At 33.2% G+C, this 27,554-nt stretch overlaps 1 protein-coding gene across 10 annotated transcripts in view; it reads right to left on the reverse strand.

Moving 5' to 3' along the window:
• TRRAP (transformation/transcription domain associated protein) overlaps positions 1–27,554 on the reverse strand; it is a 143,484-nt gene that overhangs the window by 70,378 nt on the left and 45,552 nt on the right. For 5 of the 10 annotated variants that reach the window (XM_031941644.1, XM_031941607.1, XM_031941616.1 and 2 more), the window contains exons 32-51: positions 27,217–27,270; positions 27,068–27,088; positions 24,814–24,933; positions 24,505–24,624; positions 23,721–23,885; positions 23,442–23,623; positions 22,939–23,137; positions 22,457–22,585; positions 21,032–21,298; positions 20,037–20,243; positions 18,902–19,060; positions 18,669–18,803; positions 17,904–18,014; positions 17,339–17,485; positions 14,554–14,767; positions 13,721–13,846; positions 4,732–4,878; positions 3,425–3,627; positions 1,794–1,915; positions 1,264–1,477 (exon numbers count right to left, since the gene is read on the reverse strand). In XM_031941644.1, the coding sequence (XP_031797504.1) occupies positions 1,264–1,477; positions 1,794–1,915; positions 3,425–3,627; positions 4,732–4,878; positions 13,721–13,846; positions 14,554–14,767; positions 17,339–17,485; positions 17,904–18,014; positions 18,669–18,803; positions 18,902–19,060; positions 20,037–20,243; positions 21,032–21,298; positions 22,457–22,585; positions 22,939–23,137; positions 23,442–23,623; positions 23,721–23,885; positions 24,505–24,624; positions 24,814–24,933; positions 27,068–27,088; positions 27,217–27,270 (3,042 nt within the window). The remainder of the gene's footprint in view (positions 1–1,263; positions 1,478–1,793; positions 1,916–3,424; positions 3,628–4,731; positions 4,879–13,720; positions 13,847–14,553; positions 14,768–17,338; positions 17,486–17,903; positions 18,015–18,668; positions 18,804–18,901; positions 19,061–20,036; positions 20,244–21,031; positions 21,299–22,456; positions 22,586–22,938; positions 23,138–23,441; positions 23,624–23,720; positions 23,886–24,504; positions 24,625–24,813; positions 24,934–27,067; positions 27,089–27,216; positions 27,271–27,554) is intronic. The other 5 variants (XM_031941639.1, XM_031941630.1, XM_031941627.1 and 2 more) reach the window with 3 other exon arrangements.

Raw genomic sequence — 27,554 nt, forward strand, 5'->3', positions numbered from 1 at the left:
GATTCTAAAAGAATCACAATTTAGAAGCAAAGCTTTATGTTATCTGAAAGTAGCAATTTAAAAAATACATTTGACAAACCTCTTTATCTTATAATAGTTTCTGAAAAGTATTCAAAAAATAACTATAGTGGTTTATCATCTGGTGCTAAAATTCTTCTAAGATACCTATTTCATTTACCATAGCCATACTGGATTAAATCATGGAAAGTATACACAGCAGAGATGTTTTTCTTCTCTAATTTGTTTCTGCTAGAGGAAGGCAATTTGAGTTGGCATTTTTAAGGCTTCAATGCACCAAAAACACCTCATTGTACTATCTGCATTCAAAATACTTGGAAATAAAATTTGGTTTGAAATTTCCTTTATGATGTCCACATTTAAATATGGTTGTAAGGCTATATTTCAAGTATGCCACAGTAATACCAAAGTTAAAAATAGTTTTTTCGAACCACTTTTAAAGTCTATTGCAGCAGAATGTTTGTGGCAGCCCTCTTTGTAATGGCCAGAAACTGGAAACTGAGTGGATGCCCATCAATTGGAGAATGGCTGAATAAATTGTGGTATATGAATGTTATGGAATATTATTATTATGTAAGAAATGACCAACAGGATGATTTCAGAAAGGCCTGGAGAGACTTACACGAACTGATGCTGAGTGAAATAAGCAGGACCAGGAGATCATTATATACTTCAACAACAATACTGTATGAGGATGTATTCTGATTGATGTGGTCCTCTTCAACAATGAGATGAACCAAATCAGTTCCAATAACGCAGTAATGAATTGAACCAGCTACACCCAGGTAAAGAACTCTGGGAATGTGAACCACTACATAGAATTCCCAATCCCTGTATTTTTGTCTGCCCGCATTTTTGATTTCCTTCATGGGTTAATAGTACATTATTTCAAAGTCCGATTCTTCTTGTACAGCAAAGTAACTGTATGGACATGTATACATATATTGTATTTAACTTATACTCTAACATATTTAACATGTATTGGTTAACCTGCCAGCTTGGGGAAGGAGTAGGGGGAAGGAGGGGAAAAATTGGAATAAAAAGTTTTGCAATTGTCAATGCTGAAAAATTACCCATTCATATATCTTGTAAATAAAAAGCTATAATAAAAAACAAAGTATATTGCAGCACCTGAAATTCTAGCACTATTACACAGCACAAATTCTTACAATTTTAGAGCACAGAGTCAGTTGCAAGATGCTTAATAATCCCCAAGTTCATATAGTGAACCGAACTTGATCCTACCTCAATGCATTGCTTGATCCAAAAGTGATTCCCCATAGCTTCCCAGTTCTGAGAACAAGTCACATAAAGCAAACGTTCATAAACACGACGCTTCATGGAATTGTCAAAGACTTCAAAAAACTTTGCTCGGATGAGTGGCTGAGCACAACGTAAGCCAGAAAGGAAGGCAGGTTCTAGTTTAGCAGTGAGCTCACTTCCAGAAAGATTTTCATCTCTATAATAAAAGGAAACATAAGGAAGGCAAAATTTATTTCATTAGGATTTCATTATTTCAGTATCTATTTTATTAGAATTTCTTTTGTTCTTTGGCCAATAAGCAAATCAGCAGCAAAAACCTAACTCTCAAATGCAAATAATCACAAAGTTCACTTAAATGGCTCATGTGGCAGTTGGATAGCTTCTTCCTTAATATTCCTACTATAAGTTATTTGATTGGGTACTTAAAAGCATTCTTTTAAATCTTTTCATTGCTAGAAGATGAATGGATAGAAATCAAATAGTTACAATATTTGATTAACTGATGTAATTACCTATAGACGTAGTTAACAAGGTCTAAGAATTGAGCATTTAATTCAAGGTCTTCTGGAAAACGTTTTTCAATGTAAGTCATCATTTTCACCAACAAAATGGACTTCTCACGAAGTGTAGGTGTCTGCGAATTTTTAAAAAGAGAATTAATTTTCTAAATTTGAAAAACAACATACCCCAAAATATTTCATACACCCTTTTTAATAAGCTATTAGAGTTCTGTTAAGAACAATGGAGCTAGACCATCTTTCTAAAAGGAAAGACTTAAGAAGATCCTTTTAACAACGGTTTTCAAACATGGATGCTTAAAATTTCCTATGTGCTATGTTCACTTTGCTGTAGGATGTATCTTAATTACATGCTTGTGCACGCACACACATACACACACATGCACATGAACATGAACTTTAGAAAGATGTCTTAAATCAGTCTAAAAGCTATTTAGAAATGACTTAATGGAGCAGAACCAGGAGATCATTGTACATGACAACAAGATTATACAATGATCAATTCAGATGGACATGGCTCTCTTCAACAATGACGTGATTCAGATCACTTCCAATTGTTTAGTGATGAAGAGAGCAGTCTACACCCAGAGAGGCCTGTGGGAACTGAGTGTAGTCCACAACATAGCATTTTCACTCTTTTTGTTATTTGCTTGCATTTTATTTTCTCATTTTTTTCCCCTTTTAATGTGATTTTTCTTGTGCAGCAAGATAATTGTATAAATATGTATGCATATATTGGATTTAAGATATTTTTAACCATGTTTAACATATACTGGACTACTTGCCATCTGGGGGAAGGAAGGAGAAAAAATTACAACACAAGGTTTTGCAAAAACCAGTGTTGAAAAATTATCCATCCATATGTTTTGAAAATAAAAAGCTTTAATAAAAAAAAAAAAAAGAAATGACTTAATGAAATGTTTGTTTGTTTTTTAAATAAACAGATATGTCAGCACCCAACTAAATCATTCAGCTTTATATTTAGAATAGACAATGACCAAAGTCATTTTAAAGAAAAAAAATTTCTTTCCTATGCAAGGCCTTTATTGAAATTTCAGGAGCTGCTTCTATTATATGGTAGCTAACCTTTTACCAATAAGAACACAAAAAATATTACATTGAGGTGAGCAATAAGATTTAGACAAACTAAGGTCCTTCTTTCAAATGGACAAATTTTGACTCCTCTATAAAAAACAGATAATGTGAAACTTAACACATAATAATAACTTTCAATCTTGACTCAGGATAAGAGCTGAGAAAATCTTCCTTCTTTCAGTAGAGAGGTAGGTGATTAGAAGTATAGTCATGTTATATTATAGTCACTATCATTAATCTTAATTGACTGGTTTTCGTTGTCCTCATAGTAGTAGTTAAAATAAATTACTCAAGGGCATGGGGAGTAGGTTGGGAATAAGATATCGTGAAAAGATTGATGCAAAAGCAAAAAGCATTAATAAAACTTACTATCAATTTTTAGCAGAAAAAGAATTATTCTATATTAAAGATGTCTATGGAAAGATTATAAAAATCTAGCAACTTAGTTCATTTGCATTCACAGAAAGCAATTTTATATGAATAGAACACAAAGTTAATATCAAAATCGCCATTTTGTTTTAACAACTTACCTGATTGGCTGCCATAGGAGAATTATTTTTAACCCATTCTTCTACTGTTTTAACCACAGCACGAAGAATTTTGGCATCAGTTGATTTTTCAATTAGTGATGTTAGAATGGCCTGAATAAAATTTTTTCTCATCTCCATGCTCATTACAGCAAGACGAGTTTTCACAAGATCTAAACTCAACATAACCAGTTCACTTGTCCCTGCTAATATACAGAAACAGATTATAAGAGATTATAGTTCTATGATTATACATAACTAGTTATCTTAACAGGGAAATATGCTCAAAACAAATATTTCCCTCCATCCCCTTAAAAGTGGCTACATTTAAAACTGGAAGAAATCTATTAAAATTTTCACTTCTTCAAAATGGTTTATAACTTTCTTCCTCCTCCTCCTCCTCCCCCCCCCTTCTTCCAACACTTTACAAGAGTTGAATAAGGGGTACACAGCTATTAGAAGATTAGTGGAGATATGAGGTGAAGTCTATATTGGAGAAACGAATATGATTAACAAAAGGGGGTAGAGAGGTAGAGAAAAGATTCATCTTATGCAATGAAGTTGGAAGCCACACAATATAGATCCCGAAAGACAAAGTACTCAAGGGCTTCCACCAGTTGTATTTAAAATAAGGATCAAAAGACCTAAGTACCTTAAAAAGTACCTTGAGCTTAAAAAGCTCAAGAGCACAGTACCTTAGGAGCTCATCTATTTTGAGCCCTCCATTTTATAGAGGAACAAACAATTACAGAAAGGTGACCTGCCCAAAAATCACATGTAAATAACCAAATGAGGATCTGAACTCAGGCCCACTACCTCCACAATAACTAATCTTCCCACTGTCCTCCTCTCCCCGGCTGCAATGAAATTTCAGCCACAACTGGTCCTCTTTGCACAAACCACACATGTGAACACATAAATAAAATCTATTTAAATGTCTGTGGCTGATATTTCTTTCCATTACTGAAAATGACATTTTAGAAATAGTTTCATATATTTTACTTCAAAAGATTAAGGTATTTTTGACTACACATACTACCAAGTGGTGAATTTTCTTGAGACACAAATAGATATCTTATAATCTTTATTTCTATATAATTTCCCTAATCTTTTAATTCTCCAATGATTATATATGAAAAACCTGACTTTGATATAACTTAAATTGTGCTTTTTGTTAGATATTTGGATCTCAGTGCTTGATATGTAATAATCTTTAATAATCAATGCAAATTTATAAAATCAATTATTATTGAGGGGCCACTAACACAACATTTTCATTTTCACTATGATACTATTAAAAAGATTAATACCTGTGTTAGCTTCTGCAGTTCCTGATGCCGCCTGTGGATTTAAATGTTCTCTAACCATCTTCTGTAAAGAACGCATGAAAACTGAAATCAATCTATCTATGTAGCTTGGATTATTACTGCAAGCAGACTTTAAGATCATCAAGGTACCTAAAAAACACCATAAAATGTCACCATTTTGAGAAAAAGATACAAAATAAGTAATATGACTACTATAAAAAATTCTACTTATTTTATTATTTTTCAAGATATATAGTAATCACTACTTTCTTTTCCAATTATATCAGATCTCTAAAGACAGAGATTATACATTAAGTATCTGTACCTCCTCCAGGTGCTCCATACTAAAAAAAGCTTTATAAGTTGAATAAAATTTCAAGTATCCAAAATGTTATGAGATTTTCCTAATATACTAATACATACAACATCATTATCAAGAGATATTCCCTGAAATATCAGTTTTCACCGACGGAATAATAGATTAGATATTGTGGTATAAATATACTATGAGTTGCTAAACCATTTGAGAGGAATCTGAGAACACAGAAGCAGATGGGCAGAAATGAAACTATTATTATTCTCTATTATAATCCTCATAGCAGGTAGATACTTCAAACTTTCTCTTCACTCAATCCCCTCACCTAAAACTTTCTACCCAATCACTAAGAATTTATTGAGAAAAGAATATATTCCCCATGTGTTTCCCTAGTCTTCCCTACCCTAATCATAAAATCACCCAACATTCACCACTCTCCCCCCCTTTCACATGTAATGTTGATCCTACTTTCTCCCCTCCTCAAAAATATCCTGCCTTTTTAATCATTTCCTTTCTATCTATGTGGTTCATTCCCTGCTATCTAGGTATCCTCTATCTGCTCAAAACCTATCATTTGGCCTTATTAATCCCTAAAACTATCCTCTATCTCTCTTTTCTTTCAAAGACAAATCCCTAGAAAAAAACTGTCTATAATCACTCCACTTCCTTTCTTCTTACATATTCCTGAACTCTTTGACGATATCTGGCTTTTCAATGTAACCACTGAAACTCAGCAATGATTTCATAACTGCCAAATCCAATAGTCAACTCTTAATCCTAATTTTTCTTACTCTCCCCTCAACCTCTGAGACCATATACCCTTTTAGCATGTACTACCAGATTATCAGTATTAAAAAAGATGGATGTGGCAAAGTAACCTGGATTCATTCTATTGCAATTTATTTCTGTACTCAGCTTATTATGAAACTATTGCTTTTGACCAAGGTTATATGTATTGATGGACAACTCAATGGACAACTTCTAATTGCCTGTCATAATCTGTGCAACATTTTTTTTTTATCAGTATGACAATTCCTTGTTAATCTCTAGGTCAATCTTTTCAACTAAAGAAGTTTTGTAGCATTTCAAAGCTCAACAAATTAATACTATGTCTTCAGTGAATAAGAGTCTTTGAAATACCTCTTCATCCAGAGAGAATCCATTTTCTACTTATTTGTACATTCCATGCCATCATGACCCCAGAAAATACTACAAGTCTACACTGTCCTGTTTTATGATTCCCTAGTTGATAGTTCAGGCAAATTACGAATAATGCTAACTCTGTGGTCATAGCATAACAATCACCTTACTTGACAAGAACTCATTTGGGTATACTAAGTCAAATGCTTTAAAAAAAAAAAAAGCTCAAATTTTCTGGTACTCTCCATCACCTATATGATTAGAAAATCATCTGTAAATGCCTACCTGTTCCTTTTTCATACTCTCATCAAGGATACCTTCAATTGTATATGGAGAGACAATTTAAAGATTTTATAAAAATGATAAAGGAAATGTATGGGTCAATAATTAATAACTTTTTCAATCACTTTACGTTATGAGCCAGAACTTGAAACAAGGTCTTAACTCACTAGAGTTGATAGAAACAATGCTTATGTAATTGGTTCACACATTAGAGCTCACACCTTTAAGAAAGTTTACACATTAGAACTCATACATTAGAGTTCACAAGTCGGGAGATTCACAAAGTTTACACCTCCCACTATCCCACTCTCAGAGGAGGAGTCAATCTTTGGGTTCACACCTTTAAGAGATCATATATAAGAAGCTCTCAGTCTCAGGGAGGAGTGAGTTGGAGATATTGAGAGCCAGGAGTCATTTGGAAAGGAGAACCAGAATTCAGAGAGAGTTGAAGAGATTGAAAGCCAAAAGTCAGTCAGTTGAGGGGATTGAGAAGCCAGGAGTCGGAGTTGAGGTAGAGGCAGAAACTGGCAGAGGCAAAAGACTAGCAATGAGAGCTCTCGGAACCAAAGAAAGCTAACTGGGCTATTTTGGAAGAGACAATAAAGAACTACTTTAATAGCTGGCTGCATTTGAGGTGATTATTACTCTGAACTGAAACTAAGGATGCCTCCAGAACCTCCCCCGAGAAACCTGCTCCCAGAGAACGATCATATTTTAGAAAAAGAAGAGAACACCACAACTTTATTTTAGAAAAAGTATTATCTGTAATGCCCCACCCCTTTTTTTAAATCTTTTCCTTCTGAAATACTTTGAAAATCAATTTCTGAGTAACTAAAATTGTGTTATATCTAGCACTTGTACCTTTGATAACAAATAATTTCCAGCATAGCAAAATGTAATCAGCTCTAATGTTTGTAGTATCATTCAATAATCATCTCTTTCAATTCTTTTTACAAGTATTCACAATGTACATGTGTTAAAACTTCTGAACAACCTAATGCCTTTAAGCTCATTCAATATTTGACTCCAAACAACATAAGATCATAAGATTCAGAACGAAGTGAGAGCTTTAAATGGTCACCATGTTAAACCCTTCATTTTACATGTTACATTGGATTTTTTTCCCCATCTCCCCAACTTTGGCCCAAAATAAATGCTATGAAATGATTAGCCTCAAATAAAAAGGGAGGGAAGGAAGGAGGGAGGGAGGGTAGGAGGGAGGAAGGAAGAAAGGAAGGAAGGAAGGAATGCTATGAAGATAATACACTAGAAATTCTTAAGACAACTTCTTCCACTTCATCCTCTGCAAAACATATTGGCACATAAGCTACAGGGTCCTTATGAGCGTATACTCATACCAAATACTATAAGAGATGATGAAATGTTCCATCAGATTATGTTACCTTTGAGAACTCAATTTAAAAAAAAAACCTTCCAAACCAAATTCACTACTCTAAGGAGAATCCATGGACACTAAGGGTCACCAAATTAAACCTGTAGCTGCTCTACACATTTTCTTCCATAGGTTTTTGTGACCCTGTCCCTGGGTGAACCATCTTCCTCTCACCAACCACTAAAAGCAGATGCCAGTCAAGACTCTTATTTAGTCCTCTACTTTATTCTCTACATGCTCAAAGTGATTTCACCAGATCTCATGAGTTTAATCAAAAATTTTGCCTAGATGGCTCCAAAAGCTATGGCTGCAGCCATTCTCACAAACTCTTAGATCCTTCTGAAATTACTTCAGATTTACTTATTTATGCCCAAGTTCTCTTGTAGTAGAATATAGACTCCCTGAAGACAGGACTATTTCCTTTTGTGTACATTCAGCATAGTGCCTTGTAAACAATAATCAATTCAACTTCAAATTGTTATCTAGTCTTGCTTCCAGTAAGAACATCAAAATGGATATGGTTCTCTTTCTCCAATAGTTTTATCAGTTTATTAATCACTAACAAAAAATTATATCATCGATTAAGTTAATGCATATATAGTTTAATAAAAAATTATGTAAATCAGCACTATTGGCAATAGAGTAGCAACAAAAGCAAAAAATGACACAAAGTGTCATTTTATATTTTTAATCTGTTTCATCACTTACTCTGTCCTTTTATCTTTAAAATGAGGATAATAGTACCTGTCTCCTAAGAGTGTCATAAGGATAAAAATGAAATAACAATTGTAAAGTGCTTTGTAAACTTTAAAATGTTATAAAAATGCTAGATATCTCTGAGAGGTAGGTATCTGTTAGATTGCTGATCCTGGTGTCAGAAGATCTGAGTTCAAACTGGATTTCTTTACTGGGCTTGGTTTCCATAACTATAAAATGGGGGGGGCGGGGGGGGGCGAAGAAAGGAATAATAAGAGCACCTTCATCCCAGGATGGTTGTGAGGACCACAAGAGAATATCTGTAAATCACTTAGCACAGTATCTACCATATAGACATGATGCTTACAAAATGCTTTCTTATTTCTTTGTCAAACGTTTTTCTTCATAGGTAGCAGTTGTTTTTCTCAATAGTATCACACTATCTTTTCCACTTTAAGAAGCCTTTGTCAAAAAAAAAGAATCAATAACAATCTCTTCAACTACCAGGTCCTTTTGAAGGTTTTTGCTTTATTTCTAAGATCAATCAGGCTGTTTGTCATTTCTTTGTGTTTGTTTTCAACTATACTTTTTGCACTAGTTTACTGAATTTGTTTCTTTGTGGGTTTGAATGATACTTGAAATGTTTCACGGTCCCTCATTAATAGCCATTGTGACATCTCAACAGTCACTGAAACGTGTTCCTTAAAACTACAACTATTACACATCTCCTTGGAGCTACATCAACTCTTTAAAAATTACAGAATTAAAAACACAACAAAAGAGAGCAATTAAACTATGTACGCTAAAAATCAAGCGCTCAATAGGCAGAATAGGCAGAACTAATTAAAAGCAAAAGTATACCAGCCCAATTGAGTTTTAACTGGTAAAGATTAGATATTCTCTGCCAGTCTAGTGTCAGAAGAAAAACACATACCAAAGATCAATGCTGTCACAGAGTGAAACCATATTAAAATTATTGCCTATGTTAAGGAATATGATTACCATTATGCTTCATCAGCAACTTAAGGTAATTATATTTTGGTCACCATAGTGAAAAAATAAGTACTATGGGAAGAGGAAAGGGAAAGTATTTATTAAGTGCTTACTTTGTACAAGACACTATACTAAACACCAAACAAATATTATTTCATTTGATCCTCATAACAACCTTGGAATGTGGATACCAGTATTATCCCCATTTTACAGTAAAGGAAACTGAGACAGACAGAGGTTAAGTGAGTTGTCCAGAATTGCAGAGCTGGTAAGTGATTGAAGCTGGATTTAAACACAGGTTTTCCTGACATAGTAGGTCAAATATTTTACCTACTGTATCACTCAATGTCTCTACGCAGACAATACAAAAACTGTAGCAGCAAAGACTGGAAATGGATTAATTTTTATTGATAAAATAAATGAAACTCTCATTCAAGATCTTGTCAAACAGTTGTCAAAAAAAATTCAACTGAGCTTGTAAGAGGTGGGCATCTTAATCAGGCCATAAAACATGTCCCCATTAAGGGAAGGATTAATTCTGAATAAACATTCTGATATACTAAAAAGCAGAACTGTTCCAGAACTACAGAAATTTCCAAATAGAAATGAAATACTACAAGGCCTTTTGTCATGGCAAATGTCATGAAAACTTAAGAAACTTACCTGATGGAGATAAACATGCTTCAATGGCTTGGGATTTCACTAGATTTAAAACTTTATGAATTATAATTAAGTTTTTACTATATACCAAGTACTACACTAAGCAGTAGGGATCCAAATACAAGAAAGGAGACAATCCCTAATCTCAAGAAGCTGACATTCTAAAAGGAGTAGACAACACATAAGTGATGTCCTTTGAAGAGGTGGCCAGGGAAAGGAATTTTAACTGGGGAATAACAGGGATAGTAAACTGATCCAAGGATCAGTCAACTAAAAAACCCATTCCAGAAACAAACAATGGTAACACTGACTGATCACTGTATCCAAGCGAAGAAGCAAATGACTGGAGAGGGTGTTCGAGTGGAGGGCAGAATGCCTCAAACACTGACGCCAAGACACCCTGAATGAATGATAAATGGAAAAAGAACGGTCTGCTGAGAGCTGGTTAGATAAAGTGGAGTAGATGAGTTTATACTCTCTCTCACCACCAGGGTGAAAGTTTCAAGGTTAAATCAATTAACCTCCTTAGGTACTTGGGTAGAAAAGGAGAAAGGGGCAAAAATGGGTGCTGTCAGGCAAATGACAAAATGGCTTGGATATGTGGCCAAAAGGGATGTAAATGGAGATAAAAAGGTCTCATCTTCTGGCTTTTGGGAATGAAGCATTGCAGTTGGTTCTAAGAGTGAATTAGGACTCTTGGAGATCTAATCACTAGATATTTATTAACCAAATGTCCAGCCTAAACTCTCTCCTGCTTCCAGACTGTTCAGGTTACCATTCTCCCAGTCATCTGGTCCTTAACTCTGATATTACCTTTAATTTTTCCTGTTGTCACATATGGAACCAAACGGGTGTCAAATCTTGTCAATTTGATCTCCATAATTCTCTTCTTTGCCCTTCTTTCTTTCAGTCACTTTAACTCAAACCTACATTAATTCTCACTAAATTTCTCAAACTACTTTTCCAGCTCTTCTCTTTTTTACAATCTTCTCTCCTACAGCTACTGAAATAATCCTCCCAAAAGCACAGGTTGATTACATAGCTATCCAGCTCAAAAATCATATTGAACTCTCTAACGCCTTTAGTTGTACCATGTGCAAACTATGCAGAGGTTAGCTGTGTGAAATCTCCACCTATTTTTCCAGCCTTATTTCACAATTTCCCCATGCATAAATGACAAATCCTAGCTAACCAGAACTAGTTGACTGAATTAGGAATTTTCTCTCTTGCCTCCATGTATTCATCATGCATCCATGGAACTGGTACTTCTTCCTGGCCTGATCTCTCAGAATACTTTTTAATCTTTCCATGTGTAGCTCAGGTTAAGAGCCAGACCATCATAAGCCTCCAAAAGACATTCTATGCTTTGTTCCCTTTAATCCTGTAAGTCCTAGATTTATATCTAGCTTTTCTGATCTTCTAATAAATAATAATTTATTTTTTTATTTCTTTATCTAATGTTAATCAAGGTACATTATCTTACCTCAGGCTTAACAATGAAATCTATGGCTAGGACAATAACAGAACCTTACAGTATATATATGATTTACCCAAATTCAGAGTTAATTAATGGCAAACCTACCAGAACACCAGAACTTCTCAGCTGATATGTTATTTTTCATGTAACTTATAATTCACATGCCAGTGTTTGCCAACAAGTAATAAAATTAGGAAAAAAAAAAACACATTTTAAAAAGAAAAACGCTTTTACTTGTTTTTACAGCCTTGTGAAAATTCTCAGGTAATATTTATACCATGAACTTAATTGTATTTTTTACTGAATTTTTAATAATTCCTAATACTTCTAATATCAGAATTCTAGTTTTCTAATATTCTAATTTCTAATTTTCTAATATTCACTTTTGCAATTACAGAAGAATGCTTTAAACTAGGATAGGGAATAAAAACAAAACTGAAACAATTATTAATTATTCTTTCTTGCTATAACAGTAATTTACTACTCAGTTTTTTAGAAATAGTACATTTGCTAATGGGATACAAGTAAATTTTAAACCACTTTCTAACCATTTGAGATAAATGGAGGCAAATTAGGGTGACATGATTAAAAGTGTTGGCATATATTTACTGCCAATTTTCAAGAAATTTCCAGTTGCTGTTGCTCCTATAATTTCTTGAATATTGATCATTTTTGGTCCACATCTAATGATTTTTCCTGTGCAACAAACTCATGGTATGACATTCTCCCCAAAGATGCAGAGATAACAGAGAAATTCTGGCCCTAAAAGGATAAGTGATTTCCACACTGTCAATATGCATCAGAGAAAACTTGAACCCTGCTCGTCTAGTCTTTTAAGCTGCAACAAATTAACTAGCAATGTATCTGGCCAGTCAAATTATCTCTATGATCCTTATCACCCCACCCTTCCAATCCTTAATGAGGGGAAAAAAGCCCAGAACCCAGAGAATCACAGTATTCCTCTTCCTGAAACACCAGGACCTCCTTCCAATCTGGGCCCTAAGCCTTTAACAAGAAGAGAAACCATCACAGAAAAAGGGCACAAACATTCCAACCACCAACACCAATCATGGTTAATGGATAGATAAAGCTCAAGAAGTTTAGGTAATGCTAACCAGACTACCAGATGTCCACCCTCACACAATTATCCAGGAAAGCCAGCTTTGTGGAAGTGCAACCTGTAACAGCCACAATACTGACAACCCAGAAAAGTTCTTGTTACTGAAGTCCTTGGCACTATTAAATGGTTCAACATCAAAAAAACAGATATGATTTTATCAATGGAAATGCCGCTGAAGGCACAGTACTAATTGCTTTGCTGCTATACTCTAAAGACTCTGGGCTTTGCCATCTAACTTGCCACTGAAAGCTCCTAAAGACAGTCTTCCTCTATAAAAATGGGAATCCTTTGAAATTTACATTTCTTGCTTTTCTATTTGTATCCCCAATGTTTATTATACAGTAAGTGATTAATAAATGCCAGCCAGTCATTCTACCATGCTGCCTCTCATTTAAAAAAAAAACAAACCTAAGTACTTAATAAGGTTTACAAAGAATTTTTCATAATTATTTCAACTGAGCTTTCACAATCATCCTATCAGCACCATTTTACAATTGAGGTTAACTGAAACTCAGAAGTTAAGGTAGCTCATGACCATAACTAATGAAAAATCAGAGGAAGGACATGAACCAGGCTTCTCCTGATTCTATCTAATAATCTTGCTACTATATTATGCTACCTCTCAAGATAATAAAATAAGTTGACATTAAAACTAGACCAAATTAAAGTTAAATTCAGTTTGTCTTTGTTGATTTAGAAGGAATTTCAGGGGTTTTTCCCAGTGTCTTGAAATCATTGTGAATAGCCACTGCCACCATGTAAACAGTATAAATCACAACAAAATTTGCATGTTTTTCTAGACTTAGAAAAAAAAAAATCATGCCTCATTTTTCTTATTGAGAATTCAAGTTTAATGACATTGAACCTAACAGATGAACAAATATATTACAGCTGACGAAAATAAAGAATACTCACCAAAGAGTTGGGAAGGATTTGCATTTGTAGCCTTTTCATAATTAGTAAGACCTTCATAAATAACTTTCCCCACTGCTGCATACAAGCATTCAAGTTCTTCATATTTTGAAGCCACACTTGAAGTACCTGAAATAAGTTTAAAATCCCACTACACATATCTGTATTTACATAAACATATCTGAATTTACCAATAATAAATGCATTCATGACCGTGAATGAAATTATTGAGAATGAGCAACAAGACCCTTTTGGAACAACTTTTTTTTTTTTTTTTTTGTAGATTAAGTAATTTCTACCACTGCATCCCAACTATCCTCATATGTTTCTACATTATTCAACCAAATGAGTTATCCTGATCTCACTGATTTTCCCATTACACTATGTTCTAAATAAATGTATTCAATAACACATCAGAACTCATTCTTGTTAATTAACTGTACAACATTAGATAGAATACTTTTTACACTTAAATTTCCCTTTCACATCTTAGTAAAACAGTAATGTTCAATGAATGAATAATTGCACTTCTAATGCAAAAAAAAAAAATAATTGCAGAAGACATTAAATTTATAGCAGACATTTCTTAAGCCAAAGCAATGACTGCCATACGTTATTAAGTTTTTATGTCTAAAGATAATGATGTATTCCACATGATTACTTATTTCAACTTTTCTTATAAGGGTGGAAAGGACAAACTAAAATGGAACAATAAAATACAAAAGACATAAAACGGAAGATTAGCATATTGGAAAAGCATGCCTCCCTTCCCCTTTTACTTAATCACTTTAATTGATGTGGTGATAAAAGAAAAACATTGAAGAAAATGATCATACTTGGTTCTGTGGGGAAAATGCTCATTAGGCGTGAGAGGAGGCTATGAACTGCTCGCAAAACTTTGGTGTTTCCACATGTCATACAAGCAGCTACCCCTCGCTGCAAAGGTTTAAAGCTACTGAGAATTGCTGGAGACTGAAGGACAGTTAGCAGGAAACTTAAGACTTCCAAACCAGTGCAAATATTTGCAAAGTTAGCTTGGTTAGGTTGTTCCTAAAAAAGGAGAAAAAAAAATGAACAAACTTGAAAGAAAAATGTTGTATTAAAACAAGACTACAGAAAAGTAGCCTCAAGCAAAGCTTTAATATGACAACAATGCATTTAGTCACAAAAACATGTTCTCAAATGAGATAATTGTGGCTATAGAAAAGTGACAGATACCATGATAATGAAGTTTAATATATAACAATTTTTTAAAATTTTTAATTAAATATAAAAATAATTTTTAACTTTAGTTTTCTTTTTTTAATCTTTTGTATTTTTAATACGCATTGCTTTATGAATCACGTTGGAAGAGAAAAATCAGAACAAAAGGGAAAAACCATGGGAGAGATTAAAAAACAGAAAGAAAAGTTAACATAGTATGTGTTGATTTACACTGAGTCTGCATAGTACTTTTTCTGGATGCAGATGGCATTTTCTGTCCAAAATCTATTGGGATTGCTTTGGATCACTGAACCACAAAGAATCAAGTCTTTCATAGATGACCATCACATATTCTTGCTGTTATTGTGTACAATATATTCCTGATTTTGCTTGTTTCACTCAGTATTAGTTCATGTAAATCTTTCCAAGCCTTTCTAAGCTTATTCATCATTTTTTACAGAGCAATAATATTCCATTATCCTCATATACCATGACTTCTTCAGCCATTCCCCAATTGATGGGCAGCTACTCACTTTCTAATTCTTTGCTACCATAAAAACAGCTGCTACATGTTTGCATATGTGAGTCTTTTTCCCTTCTTTATGACTTCATTGGGATACAGACCCAGTAATGGCACTGCTGGATCACAGGATATGCACAATTTGACAGCCTTTTGGGTATAGTTCCAAACTGTTCTCTAGGATGGGTGGATCATTTCACAACTCCACCAACAATGTATCAAAGTCCCAGTTTCCCCACGTCTCCAATATTTATCATTATCTTTTCCTGTCATCTTAACCAATCTGAGAGGTGTGAGGTGCTACCTCAGAGTTATTTTAATTTGCATTTCTCTAATCAATAGTGATTTATAGCATTTTTTTCATAAGACTTTAGATGGTTTAATTTCATCGTCTGAAAATTGTCTGTTCATATACCCTTTAACCATTTATCAATTGGGAAATGACTTGTATAACACTAGTTTTCTTTAATTTCTGAATTAGGAATTCCCTCCTTCCTTTTCCCTTCCTTAAAAAGGCAAGCATTTTGATGTAGATTACATAGTTATGCAAAACATGTTATATATTGGTCATTATGCAAAAGAGAACAAAGACCCATAAAAAAAAAGAAAAGAAAAAAGAAAAACCCCAAAGAAAAATAAAATTTTAAAAAGTAAGATTTGACCTGCATTCATCTGTTATTTCTCAGAAGATGGGTAGCATTAGGATTATCATATAACTATCTTCCTGAAAAAAGCTGAATAATTCTACTATTAATCATCATACAAATGATGATCATATAATATTGCTGTTCTTATGCACAATGATCTTTTGGCTCTGTTCACTTAACTTTTAATTAGTTCATATGAGTCTTCCCAGGCTTTTTCTGAAATCAGTCTGATGAGCTTTAGTTATGAATATATTTACCAGGTATGTAGTAGCTACCTTCCCCAGGAAAAGAGATGCATCAACTAACATAAAGGCTTTCAAACAAAACAGGAGGAAAGAAATCCTCAGAGAAGTCAAAAAGGAAATAACATATAGGTCTATAGAACCAAACTCAAAACAAATTATGTGCTGCAGACTTACAGGTATATGAGATAACGAAATTTTGTAGCCATTCAAAAAAGTCAGTGGTTTAAGCTCAAGCATGACATCAAGCTGCCACAATAGATTTTATAACTTAAATACAGAAAACCTTCAAATACCATCAAAATATAGAACAAAAATGATGGTTAAAAAAAAAAAAATGGATAAAATTTACAGCATCACTTTGGCAGAAAAAACATCTAGGGTCATAAGTTTGGGAAATTGAACAACTGAATGCCTCAGAGATATGTTACAGTGACTTCTGCTTTTGATCTGATGATACACCAAAGGATGATCACCAAGGACAAGTTCATAATTCTATATCAGCCATTAAAATGTCTATATAAAAATTGAGGTTCATTTTTTTTAAGGTTCATTTTTTTTAAAGGTACTATATCAATTAAAGGTTGATTTATTTTTTTAGTGTTAGTTACTACATTAATTAAAACTTTAGCCCAGTCAAATAATGTCTTATGTTAAAAAGTATATTTGTAAAATGTGAGAGAATATCTCAGTTCTCAAAGTTTCTACATAATTACTATTAGCAAGTAATAAATAGGAAAGGTTTTCTAAAATTTTTTGCTTAGTGATAGCGCTCTCTCATGATCTTCTGGCAGAAGAGAACTTAGTACCATTAATCTGCCACTTCTAAACTTCATGAAGAGCAGAAAGAGTCACAAGTTTGGCAATTGCAAATCAGAATTATCTTTTTTTACAGTTATTTACAATAGCTGGAAGTGCCAAAGCCCTCATTTTAGAAATAAAATTGTAGAGCATAATAAATGTTTGTGTTAAGATTCCTTCATTTGTCTTAAATGACTTGTGAACCTACCACAGTCATCAGAAGCTTATCAAACCATTGTAGTTTGAGTTCTGATTTTGGCCACATATCTGGTCGTAAAGCAGTCTTTAGGAGATTAACACAACGTCGTGATAACAACTCTCCAGGAGATCCCGCAGTATTGGAGTTGTCATTAACCTAAAAATTCAAAATAATGAAACTTTAATTAAATATATACAATATATTTAATTATTAATACTAAAAAATTATAATAGATTTTTATTCTATTTCCAACATATTCCAATTTAGGCTATTGACTTTTCATTACTATGAAACTAATTCTGTTACATGTAACCAAAGACCTTTAAATATTTATTTACATTGCAAAAATACATACAAATATATCCCAAATATCAAATAAATTCTCTAAAAAAAATTTTGATAGATGTTTTTAATGTCTAGAAAGTAGCTTTCAAAACTAGATCTATTAAACTAAAAATTTTAGTTTAACATTATTATTCTATCTATGCATATGTATATACACATATACTACAAATGGGAGAATACTAAATAACATTTGTCTCGAAGGATTAATGTCAAAATTTTACAATCATACCTGACAAGCAATTCTAATCAAAAAGTTCACCACTGTATCTGTATGTTGCTTATCAATAGGCTTAGCAAGTAAAGCATCAGCCCCAGGCAATGACTGACTCCTTCCAAAAACCTAAAAATAAATAGGGAACAAAATTTAAATCATATTATATAATTATTAAAAAACTACATAAAGGTATACTTCAATCTTTGGATTCTTCTCAATGTAAACTCTAACATTCCCCCAATCTAGTCAAAGGTAGCATTCTGTTAGAATTCATAAAGAAACATTAAGCTAAATAAGAGGAAGGGGTCAGAAACAAGAATCTTTATTCAATCTAATTCTGTCCCATTTTTCTGCCACACTATATACATGCACACATGTATATGTATATATGTATTCATGTGTATATAAAGACTAAAATTATACAACAAATATTATAAATAAAATTTATCCCAAATATAATATATTCTAAATTCCAAAGGAATTTTTTTCATTACAACTATACAAAGTACCTAAAAATATCATTCAGAGAACTATCACAATACTTTATGAGAATGTTAAATAAACCAAGATAGCTTCAACTTTAGTAGAAATGGAGGAAAGAGCATTATTTTTAATTAAATGCCCCCAAAAAAGTCCCAAAAGAAATAAACATGGGTCTAATTTTGTGCACTGATGTCTGTGAAGAACATGATTCTCACAAGAAGGGATAGCACCAATAAAGGAAAAACTTAAGCAAGAGTTGATGGTGCCCATTAGGAGTTACAGAAGACAATTTCTTACTGCACTCATTGCTCCAGTGGTAGTCCTAAATCGCTTCACCTCTTGGCCAGAATCAACTGACAGTCCTCTTTTAATAGCAGATGAGGCACAACTGGCACCTTCTCCACTTGAATTTGGATCCATATCAGAATCCGGCTAAAATAAGAGACAAAATTAAAATTTATGATTTCTAAGGATAAGTATTTAAAAAAAAAAAAAAGCAAAAAGGAATAGAAAATTATTATAATTCCTACCTGCTGATCCTTAATCCTTTGTAATTCCCACTTAATGACAACTTCTGCCAGATCCACGGCCAATTTTCTTTGTTCTATGGTAACACTGGGAGTGAAGCCTAATCTCTGCATGGCACTCACCATATGCTGTACCAAATGGTGCCTCACTGGGTAATAAACCTATGGAAAGTTTCCAATGTTAATAAAAACACATTTAATCCCAAACTTTACAGAACATAGCAACCAACCATTTGACTCTTTAAAGAGAATTTTACACTGACTTACACAAGAATCTTCTTTCTGTATTTATTTAATATAAAATCAGTCCTAAATGACTGAATTAGGATACAAGTAAAAGCTTCTTTTAAAAAAAAAAAAATCTGTTTTAAATATTCATTTAAATTTGGGGAATATTCTTCACAAAGAGGGAGGCCTTTTTTTTTTTTTTTAAATATTTTTCATGTTCCATGCTACCAGGGAATTGAGTATGTTCTAAAGAGATTTATGGTGATACCCATTAAACTGGGATGTACTTTTTTTTACTCCAATATCAAAAAGGATCAGAAACTAAAATATCTTTAGACAAGTAATTCCCCTCAATTCAACTATCTTTGGGAATAAACTTTAACAGTGATCAAGATTCAAAGAATGAAATATTTAACAAAGCCTTGAGCAAGTGTGTGTGTGTGTGTGTGTCTGTGTGTCTGTGTGTAAAATAAACACTAGAATAAATGATTATTATCAATATAATTCCTCTTAAAATTAAAGTGGAAGGAATATAACATTCCTTTCAGGAGTTTGCATAGATCTACAAAAAGGAAACATCAAAAAGCATTCACCATTTTGATTTGAGTTCTATTTGAAAAACCATAAAATCCTGCATTTTAAGGCCAAATAGAAACTACTGAATAGAGTATTTACTCATTATCTTACTACATATATATTTTGATTCTGGGCAAAAAGAAAAATATAAAAAAGGATCTAAGGCACCCTTAATTAGTTTAATGTCCCATTGAGAGGGGGAACCAAAACATTCATAAATCTATCATTTATATGGTGCTAACTTTACTAAAAGGAAAATGACCATAATGCTATTACCCAAAAGGAAAAGACAGTCCAAAACTGACATCACAATGTAGAAAACCAAATTACATACCTTAAAATGCTGCACTATTAAATGCAAAATGTGCACTAGCTGGGGAACTGTATGACCTTCCTCTACTATGATTTTTCTAGTCCAATGAGTCAGCATTTGATGTCCATCTTCCATTCGAGCAGGGACTGCTGGAGTCAAAATAGCCATTGCTTGTCTGACAATTGCACGAGCCTCCATTGCATGAGCTTTTAGCAAACTATGAAAAACCTAACATAGGAGATTCTTGTTAAGCCATAAATTTTTTTTTTTTAAATAGCAACAATATTAAATTAGGACTAAAACGAAATTGACCTTGGGAAAAAAAAGTTTCACATACTCATTTAAATTTGGGGAAAATACTCTTCACATCTATAGAGACCAATTTTTAAAATGTTTTTAATGACTCGTGCGATCAGTGAATTATGTTCTGAAGTACATATAAAAAGATTTTAACACTGATACTCATATTTCACCAGTAGAAAGGATGGGTTTGGAGTTGAACCATCAATATTCCTTAACTACAGTCCCTATGTTAACAAGTGTTATGTTTTTACAAGATGTGTTCTGAATCCAATTTTTGACTGTAATAGAAAATAAATCTATCTCATGGATCAACTTTATGCCAAGGTCTCAATGGCATCATACTCAAAAGTAGGGGGGATGGGTTTAATTTTTGCTTATGGCATTATGAAAAAAATCAAAAGATAGACTCCTTTTCTGAAGAACATTTTAAATGTATAAACTAAAACACATCTATAATGAAAACTAGTCATACTGAAATCAAATTATCAAAATTTTTTTTAGAAGTTCATGAACTCTAGACTAACAGCTCTTATTCTGAGTTAATTCCAATTAAAGGAAAAAACAATAAATGAAATAGGACTTGTGCTCCAGAAAAGAAGAGAGCACTAATGTTAAATAAGATAGTCAACAAAACAGTAAAATATAAAGAAAATACACTTCAGAGAAGGGACTTAAACTAACCATAAGGAGGAGGGAAAAACATCTTAAGGTACCTGGAGGACAATTTTTTTGTGTATGGCAAATTTAGCAATGATGTGCGCCAGGAGTAAGTGACCACTGTATTTACATGCAGGGTCTACACACGCCTTAGATAGCAGACAGGGCCAAGCAAAAGTCATCAATCGACGCAATTTGCTATTCCGGTTTTTGTTATTGTCATGGATATGATGCGGCGCATGTTCCACAAGAAGTGTGGCAAACTGTAAAAGGTAAATCCTGAGGGAATCCAACATGTCAGTCTGTTTCTCTGGGTCAAGCACCTAGCCACAGAAAGGAAAGGGAAATATAATTATTTGTATATTTATGTAGACTTTTCTTCAAAATATGCTGTATTAATAAATTTAAACCTAAAGCACATATTATAAAGTTGAAAAATAGGAAACTTGATACATCGTTATTTTTTCCTTAGTAGAATAAAACTATTTTCTTTTAACTTTTTTAAAGTGTTAAACACTCATACCTGTCCAAACAGAGATAGGAAATGTAAATTTGTACAAATTAGTTACCAAGTATTTGTTTCAGAATCAAAGACAAAACTGCTCAGTATAAGCCAAAAGACAAATTAAACTATATTTTAAAAAACTGACCAGCATAACTGATCTTCACTTTGTGCTTACATTTACTTAACTGTAGTCAGAAATCATTCTGGAAAATATTTTGAACTCAAAATAAAATTTAATACAGAAATACCCTGGTAAAAGAATATAAGATAGCCACTCCATGACAGAAATATCTTTTTCTTTCTTTCTCTCTTTTTTTTTTTTTTTTTTGGCTAAGGCAATTGGGGGGTCAAGTGATTTGTGCAGGGTCTCTCAGATAGGAAGTGTTAAGTGGGTGAGACCAGATTTGAACTCAGGTCCTTTTGACTTCAGGGCTGATGCTCTATCTACTGCGCCACCAAGCTGCCCTTAATACCCTTTTTCTTTCTTTTCTTTTCTTTTTTTTTTAATTCAATAAAATTATAGCCCAAAACAATGTTTCTTTCTTTCTGACCAAGAAAGCCGACTGTACTGGGAATTCAGTAATACAGATTAAGAATTTGGCAAATTCTGTCAGGACATAAACAGGACACTAGAGGCTTTGCTGCTCACTCTTCTTTTAGAGAAAGGAATTGAACAAAATTAACTAAAGTAATAAGGATTTCAAAGCTCAGCTACATAGTATTAGTTAACTATCAAAATCTTTTCTTTCTGGATTGACCAGAATGAGTGAACCAAGTGTCTTTCACTACTGTCAAGATACTGAATAATAAGTATCTGCATAAAACATAAAACTGTCTAATACAATAAAAATGTAAAATCTAAAATGTTGCTACATCAGTATTTTAAAACAAAACTATGCTTGCAATAATGTTTTTAAAAAATGCATTTTTAACAGCCCTCATACATATGACAACAATTCATTAAGAAAATTACCACCTTGGTAATGAAAACACTGGTAATGCTTTCTGGATTATCTCCTTCTGGATTAGGTGGTCCCAAAAGCTGTTCTCCTTCAGCTTTCTCAAAACTATACAAGAAAGCAGGATTCAGGATATGTTGTAGAACCTATCAAAGAAGAGGAAAATAAAGAAAAATCATCATATTATTTTATCTACTATGATTACCAATTAGCTTGCCCAAAGGGTATTATAAAATTGCAAACCATTTAATTAAACAAGAAAAACATCTCATTTTTCCAATTTTTGAGTTAAAACAAATGGAAAGAAACATAAAAAGCCAAAGAAAAGAAATGATGACTATCTGGTTTTGCTCTTCTCATCTCAAAAAAAAAAAAATCCAAAAAGGAGACAAAATTTTATTGCTGAGTCAGATTTTTCTCAACAATGGCATTTCCCCCCCAGAAATAGCTCAATCTCTTATTTTAATATCAATTGAAATACAGTTTTCTGTAACTTTACCTTGGCTTTGAGCTCATCTCCAAAATTTGGGTCATTGAAATCCACAAAGCGAAAGAATAAGGCACGCTTTTGAGAAATACTATAATTTTTGGGGATTTCCTCTTCCATGTATTCCTTTAAGAATGTCATGTTGCAGAGAAAACGGCCAGTGAAGGCTCGAAGCAGCTGGAAAAGCAACTCTATATCTCCATAATTTCTTCTGAAAAATCAAGGTAAGGAAGTAAGCTCCTTATGGAAAATTTTCTAATCAAATATATAGGCTGCTAATTTCCCAAAAGCATTATCTTTTGAACAATTCAGATATCCAAATCCAGGGTCTACCAAAGTAAGGAGTTTAAATGTGAACATAATCGGTTACTATTTGAAGTTTTTCCTCTATATCAGACGAAGCTAAACCTCCACTAACAAGTCTGAATTTCAATTACTAAATAATTATCTTCTTTGTTCTAAGTGAATATGCTCAGATAAAACAAGTTATTCTACCTAAAACAGATTACACCTACTTGCAGTAATTCAGTAAACAGTAAGCCAGTAGTTTAGGCTCCTTCCAGTTTGTTGCAGCCATATTTTCTTTGCGATGTCTTTCTTGAAAAGTTTCACTGATCCATACACGTCTCAACTGGCTCACTAAAGAGTGTTGATTTGCCAACCAGGATTCATCATTCTTAACTATAATGCTTATGATCTGTCAAGGAAAAAAAAAATGCAGTAATACTGACAAAACCAACATGTCCTAGATGAGCAGATTTGAGATTTTAAATGCTCTCTGTCAAAGGAATTACCTTAATAGCCTGAAATTGAAGATCAAGTTTCAGAGTGCTTGTGCTAGGAGAGCCAGGGCGCACAGCTGCTTGTGTACCACCAGGTAATAATAAGGCAATAAATCGGTTTGGATTGGCTGCAAGGACATCTCGAAGAGGTTTGGCATCTTTGTGTTTTAAGAAACTCTAAACAAAATATAAAATATCTTAAACTGTCTAAAGTTGCTTTAAATTAAACGAGATACCCCAAAAAATTTCACATCAAGACTCACAAGTTCACTTCTAGTTTTGACTTTGCAACATAAAGTCAAACAATCCAGAGTTTCCAAATTACTTTAGCCACATCAAAGACTGAAAGCGACTGAGAGAATCTACAACTACCTATGGGTAAGGTAGGGGACAGAGCAAAAACAGCTAAGATTAAACTCAACAGAGGAAGTAATTAATCAAGACTTTATGCACAAAAGAAGATGATATTAAATATACATGAAACAAATAGCAGAACATTTGTATTAAAAGATGTCAGGTTGAAGTCTAGTATAAAAAGGCACTGCTGAAATATGAGAAAAATGAACAAGTAAAATAGGAATTGGTATATTTGGTGAGAAAGTATTTGGTGAAAGCATCAGGCTGTCATGTGAAAAGAAAGGACTGGAATACAAAAAGAGAATTAAAATCCTAACACTATTCACACACGAAGCCTTTGCAGTGGAGATCCTGCAATCACTAAACAATAATTCTGAATTCCCAGAGAATAATAGAATATGTTTCAAAGAAAATCTGACTTTTCTCTTGTGATAATTACCATAAACATCCTGCTCCACTGAGGATCATTTAATGTAGCTTCCATCATGAATAACTCAACAGTTTGAGAAGGATGTCTTGTCAAAAACTTTATCAAAGGCTCTCTGAACGGACTGCCAGCCTAAAAAAGATTTAAGAAACATATCACTACGAATATCTTCATTTAGTTAATTATTTTAAACTGTATAAAAATCATTAACTTTCAAAAAATCAATTTTGATACTGAAAAAAGTACCTGATTACTCAGGCAAATTTAAAATATACATAAATAATAAATGTAACAATACACCAAATTTAATCATGCTTTTACCTCTATCAACATAGCCCGCTCTGTTTTCATTACAACCTCTAGCAGAGGTTTGACCAAGGTTTGTGGAGCAGCTGGGATCAGATGAAAAAGGTTTATAATTGCTGAACAAATCTTCATTTCCTAATAAAGAACAACAGAATGAAAATCAGAGTTCAATGAATGCTTGCTAGCTAAATATGTAAACATTGCGGCAGACCCTACAACAGGCTACATTAGCATGGCTAGCCAATCAAAGCAAGTAGTTAACGTGTAAAAAGCAACAACCTACCTATTTCAGAACTAACTATGGACTTAAAGAAGTTTATTTTCACTCTGGCTTCTCATTTTTATTGATTAAGGGAGAGGGAAATTAATAAACTGAATACTTTTCAACTTCTGTTATTTTATTTTGTTGGTTTTCATAAATTGTTTATAACTAAAAGGGACTTCAGAGTCAAACGAATTCAACTAATTAAAGAAAACCAGACTCCTGAGAGATTAAGTGATTTGCCGAAGTGACATCTAATTGGCTCAAGGCAAAGCCAGGCTAGAACCCAACTTCTTAACTCCTAATTCAGGGTTCTCTCTAATATATATAATGGAAATCAATAGGAAATGATTTCTTATGTAGTTTTGTTTCCAAATTTTTCAGAATATATTTTATTTATTTATTTATTTGTTTGTTTTTGCTGAGGCAATTGGTGTTGAGTGACTTGCCCAGGGTCACACAGCTAGGAAGTGTTAAGTGTCTAAGACCAGATTTGAACTCGGGTCCTCCTGATTTCAGGGCTGGTGTTCTATCCACTGCGTCAGCTAGCTGCCCAAGAATATATTTTAATGCTCAATGAAAATATTGTTCTTTAATTGTTTCATGTGTCTAAGTTTTCTCTTCCCAACAGAAGTTTAAAATCCTTGAACAAAGGGATTCCAAGATACACTGATGCTCCAAAACTCACTCTAACATTAGGCATTCAATAGTTGAGCTGAACTGAAGTACCAAATTTTAAGTGATTTATCACTGTCTTAAGATTTCTCAGTTCTACTAACAATTAAAGCAGGCCTCTGAACACATTGTGATATTGGTGCTATGAATTGGAATTATATAATGAGCATGATTCCAGTATAGATATAAGGGATTCTCCCTTATTGGGTGACTGTTTTTGGTGGCAAAACTTTTACTTCTCACAGTGTTGCTGTTGATGTTTTAGATGAATTTTTTAAAAAACAAAGTGTTAGAACAAAAATTGTAAATGAGTCAGGACTAAAATGTCAAAAAATACTGAAGTCATGAAAGATTGCCTAGAGGTTACACTGATTCCCACAATCCTTCACAGGGCAAGTGAGATGGAGATCAAAAACAATAATAAAAAGAGAAGGGGGGGTTCCTAATTTATATTCATGAGTTTTCTTATTTGAATAGACAAATGGAGAATAGCATAGGAAATTAGAAAATATTTAACTGTCTCCACACCACTTATATCTTAAAAACAAAACACTCCCAAACCTTCTTCTATAGGATTCTCAGATCATTTGATGAATAATAATGTACTTCCTAAACCATAAAATATATCCTAAAATTATGTAACTTCAAATGATTTCTTTTGTACATTTTTTAAAGAACTTTCACAACCATTCTTTTAATTAAGTCTGACAACAACACTGTGAGATAGGTTCAGCAGGTATTATCCCCATGCTTTTTACAGATGAGAAAAATTGAAGTTCAGAGGTTATAAAACTAAGCCCAAAGCATCACAGTGTATCCATACTGAAATAATGTGGTGTTCATTTTAATGAAATAAGCCTCATTTTCCAGTCAATAGATGTGGAGTCTTAATGGTTTGAAAGGAAACCCATAATTTGATCTCAAAAAAAAGAAAACTTTTTGAAGCATGCACAAATATGCTATGTATTGAATTTTGCCCTCAATGAACTGTTAAGAATGATTTTTCATACAACTTTTGTAATGATAAAAATCCAAACAGAATGAATCCTTTAAAAAGTAGTATTGAAATATTGCAAAAAGTAAAAGAAAAAACTATAATTCTTTAAAATCTCTTTCAAACTTCCTAACATAAAACATGCTTAGCATCCTTAACAATTCACAGCATTGTTACTAATACAACTCTGCCACAGACAAACAAATGACAGTTCACTGCACTCAAAGGCACAATGCACTCTGCCCATTACATAACAACAATACAGCTAACAAGTCACAGCAAAAAACCAAATACAACAACAACAAACAACCTCCTGTTGCCTTCACTGATATTCTCACCTCTACCCCTTCCATGGCAGGCTGAACCAAAACAAAAATTACAGCATGAAAAAATGCAACAAAAAAGTAAAAGAAAAAGAAAAAAGAAAAGTAGATACTATTCTTCAGATTGCAAAGTCATAAACTGACTTAATAGGTTATTTTCTCACCTCAAACTGACAGAATGGAGACAACGAACATCTCCCGCACTCTGAAATGCTCTCCTGAGGATGGGGAGGAAAATCATCTTTTTTTTTTTCTACTTATGTTATTTACACATAACTTCCCACACACTCGTGCACAATAAGAACTAATGAGTGAACAAGACAATGAAAAGACAATATTCAGATAGCACTTGAAACAGAGGAATAGCCAGACATTGAACAGAACACACCTCTATCCCTTATAAACTACATAGATCTTTTATGAGAAAGTACCCATCCCCAACCAAAATGAAGAATAGGGATTTGAGAAGTTATAAACTAAGAAACTATATGAACAAATTTAT

This window comes from Sarcophilus harrisii, chromosome 1 (assembly GCF_902635505.1).
Source record: "Sarcophilus harrisii chromosome 1, mSarHar1.11, whole genome shotgun sequence".
Classification (NCBI taxonomy): Eukaryota; Metazoa; Chordata; class Mammalia; order Dasyuromorphia; family Dasyuridae; genus Sarcophilus; species Sarcophilus harrisii.